Source organism: Moschus berezovskii, chromosome 14, assembly GCF_049115385.1.
Source record: "Moschus berezovskii isolate FMDL1 chromosome 14, NW_MosBer_1.0, whole genome shotgun sequence".
NCBI lineage: Eukaryota > Metazoa > Chordata > Mammalia > Artiodactyla > Moschidae > Moschus > Moschus berezovskii.
Window position 1 is genome coordinate 83,615,487 of NC_142473.1, and position 4,197 is coordinate 83,619,683.

The window sequence follows — 4,197 nt, forward strand, 5'->3', positions numbered from 1 at the left end:
TTACAATATCATATTGGTTTTGCCATACATTGACATGAATCCTCCCCGGGTGTACATGTGTTCCCAATTTTTTTTTTTTATTGGAGGCAAATTACTTTACATTAATATATTGGTTGGTTTTGCCATACATTGACATGAATCTGCCCCGGGTGTACATGTGTTCCCTTTCTTGAATCCCCCTCCCACCTCCCTCTTCCCCATATCCTCCCTCCAGGTCATCCCCGTGCACCAGCCCCAAGCATCCTATATCATGCGTCAATTACACATATTGAATGTGTAAGTTACCTTAAGTGATTCTTAAATATTTCACTTTTGTGATTTTATACCTGGTTCATCTTTTCATGGAATTCCCTATTTATCCACTCTTATTATCTCACTTTTCCTATAAAACTCAGCTGAAGCATTTTGAGAAACCTTCCCAGATCCAGAGTTGACTATAGACATTCTGGAAATGTGAACCCTTCTCCATGAATGTATTTATAGTGAACACTTATAAAATTAGTTGGTATGGTCTGACCCCTCATTATACATCTAATCACTGAGAATAGGGAAACATTATTTGACTTTATGATCCTAATGTCAGGTTTAGCACATTGAGTGAATAAAGTATGTTAAGCTTATGATCCATGTAAAGGTGTTTTAATTTTTTGATTTGATTTGTAGGTAAACTGTTCCTCAAATCTGAAGCCAGCACCTGTAGGGAATAGATGGAACCAAGAAGCAATGTGACTCATTTTGTCCTCCTGGGCCTCACACAGAATCCAAAGGAGCAGAAAGTCCTTTTTGTTATGTTCTTGTTCTTCTACATTTTGACCATGTTGGGCAACGCGCTTATTGTGGTGACTGTAACGTTTAGTAAGACCCTGAACTCGCCGATGTACTTCTTTCTTGCTAGTTTATCATTTATGGATGTCATTTATTCCTCGTCTATTTCTCCCAAACTGATTTCAAGCTTGTTCTTAGGGAAAAATACCATATCCTTCCAGTCCTGTATGACCCAGCTCTTTACAGAGCACTTCTTTGGTGGATCCGAGGTCTTCCTTCTGCTGGCGATGGCCTATGACCGCTATGTGGCCATTTGTAAGCCCCTGCATTATTTGGTCATCATGAGGCAATGGGTGTGTGTTGTGCTGCTGGTGCTGTCCTGGGCTGGAGGTTTTCTGCACTCAATTATTCAGCTTAGCACTATTTTTGGGCTCCCATTCTGTGGCCCCAATGTCATTGATCATTTTTTCTGTGACATGTACCCTCTATTGAAGCTGGTCTGTACTGACACTTATATCATCGGCCTCTTAGTCGCGGCAAATGGAGGACTGATCTGCACTGTTGTGTTTCTGCTCTTGCTCGTCTCCTATGGAGTCATCTTGCACTCTCTGAAGAACCTGAGTCAGGAAGGGAGGCGGAAAGCCCTCCAGACCTGTGGCTCCCACATCACTGTGGTTGTCTGCTTCTTTGTTCCCTGCGTTTTCATGTATGTGAGACCTGCTAAGACCTTCCCCATTGACAAATCATTGAGTGTGTTTTATACAGTCATAACCCCCATGCTGAATCCATTAATCTATACTCTGAGAAACTCAGAGATGACAAATGCCATGAATAAGCTTTGGAGAAGGAACATGGCATTTTATGGTAAAAAAGAGCATCATCCACCATGAAGAGGGTCTTTTGACATCAGAGACCACTTCCTTGCAATTCGGTAGCTTTCTCAAATCTGATGTGGATTTCTTTTCCTTCAAAGAATTTATAATTATAATATAAAAAGTTATACTATAACTATGCAGCTGTGATGTTAATAACATGAATAGTTCCTCTCCATGGTAGAATGTAAGGTTTGTAATGTTTTGTTATCACTGTACCTAGAAAGATGTAAGGCTTATATTGAAGGAGCCAATATCATATAACAGATTAGTGAGGAAATTTTATATAGTTACACCAATTTTTAACCAATTTATACATTTTTCTTTTTAAATTTTTTCCAGACAGTATTTATTTTTAGATCTTGTCTTTTAAGTTATTCTTTTTATTATGCTATTTAAAGTATTTAATGCTATATACTCTGTTCTTTATAAAACTTCAGTTGCATTATACACAAAACTTTTCATGTAAGCCTAAATTTTTTAAACAATTGAAGTGAAATAGATAATAATAAATAGTAAAAATGCACATCATACAAAATGGGAGAAAGTGTAGAATACATTTCCCATTTATCTCTCAATATATTTTCTAGTCCATTTCTGCAGGGGCACTCTATTTCTTAAGATCCATCTGGTAATAACCTATGTAAAAGCAAGTGTATTTAAATACATGTAGTTTTTTTTCTGTGTAGGTAAACTTTGCTTTTTTAGTAACATCTGCGAAGTATTTTCCTAGCAGTCCATTTAGATCTAATCCTTAATTTTTCTCGTACTACATCATACTCCTTTATAGAGGCATACTGAAATTAATGTTTCCATTCTTTTCCATGTTGTTCCTAAACTTTTTCTATGAAAAGTAATTTTGCAATAAAAATATATTTTTGGATGTGTGCACGTATGAGCTCCTGGAAGTGAAATTGTTGATACATGTGTTGTGTTTGAATATATACTCAGGTAAATACATGCATTTAAAATATTGATGGTCATAGCTATTGCCATCTTTGAAGTTGTACAAACAACTACATTCCTGTCCACAGTCTGTGGGAATATTTTTGTCCACATTCTCAAAATCAGTCCTGATATATAACTGATGGCATGTGATAATCAGATTAAATTTATTTTAAATTTGGTCTTATAATTTACCACAAATCCTTTTGATATAATTGGGTTTGGACACCTTTTCACTTGTTTGATATAATTTGTATTTTTCCCCCTAGAATTGTCTGTTAATCTCTTTTATCTATTCATTTAATTGTTGATCCTTTCCATGCTGGTTTTTATGAAATAATTGTCTAATAAATAAATGACACTTTTTGCTATTATACACATAACTGATATCTTTCTGGCTAGTCACAAAGCAAGGTGTCCTGGAGCTGGTGTCATTTTGCTGGTTGGTAGAATGGCCAGGCCAGGGTGTCCCGGGTGGTGCTGGCCTGCTGGTGAGTGGGCTGCGGTTGACTGGGCTGGCATCAGGGCCACGGTCTGGTAGGTGGGGCCTTGGCCCAGTGGGTCCTGGGGCTGATGCTTGCCCACTGGTGGGTGAGACCAAGACCTTGGGCTAGGGCTAGCCCACTGGTGGTGGAGCCAAGTCCCAGGGTCTCTGGCTGAGGGGGCCCAGGGCCCCAGAACTTGTGTTGTCTGAGTGCTTTCAGGTCCCAGAGGGTTCTGGACTGGTATCCTTTTTACTGCCCAGGGTTCTTGACCTCCTTAATCAATAGAAATTGATTAGAGATCAGACAAGAAATTCAGGCCAGGCTTTCTTGAGGTCCCCGCTGCAGCAGGGGGTAGCAAGGACAAACAACTCCTTAGGTGGTACTGTGTGCAGGGGGCAGGCACAGTACCCTACGTTTCTCTGTTCTCTCTGCTTTTTGCTCCAGGCTCTTCAAAAGTGGTGTCTGTTCATGTCAAGTTTCTTCAGTCTAGTCCGACTCTTTGCAATCCTGTGGACAGTTGCCCACCAGACTCTTCTGTCCGTGATTCTCCAGGCAAGAATACTGGAGTGGGTTGCCATGCCCTCCTCCAGGGGATCTTCCCAACCCAGAAATTGAACCCGTGTCTCCTGCATCTCCTGCAGTGCAGAAAGATTCTTTACCACCGAGCCACCGTGAAAGCTCCTATTACCTTAGTTCTTAAACTTATTTTAAAAATTGTGGTCAAATATACATAACAAAATTTTTTATTTTAACCATATTAAAGTGGCATTAATGCATCCTGTTATGCAAACAATACCATGGTCTATCATCGGCAGAACATTTCCAGCTTCCCAAACTGAAATTCCACAGCTATTAAATAAAATCTCCCATCTCCACTCAGTGAGCCCCAGGCAATCACCATTCTACTTTCTGTGAACTTGACTATTTTAAGTGCCTCATGTAAAGCGGAATCATTCATTTTTTTTTGATTGACTTTTTTCACTCAGTGTAATATCCTTTCCCCATTAAATGCCGTTGGCACCCTTGTCGAAAATTATCTAAGCACCATAAAAGGTTTATTTCCAGACTCTCTTAATTCTATTAGTTTGTTGTCTGTCTTTATTCCAAAACTGGTGCTGTGACTACCATTG

The 4,197-nt window shown here is 39.3% G+C and overlaps 1 protein-coding gene across 1 annotated transcript; it reads left to right on the forward strand.

Moving 5' to 3' along the window:
* Nucleotides 1–707: 707 nt before the first annotated feature.
* LOC148775703 (olfactory receptor 4A47-like) lies at nucleotides 708–1,655 on the forward strand. The gene has a single exon (XM_088843541.1). The coding sequence runs from the start codon at nucleotides 708–710 to the stop codon at nucleotides 1,653–1,655; it is 948 nt and encodes a 315-aa protein (XP_088699667.1).
* The last annotated feature ends 2,542 nt before the right edge of the window (nucleotides 1,656–4,197 follow it).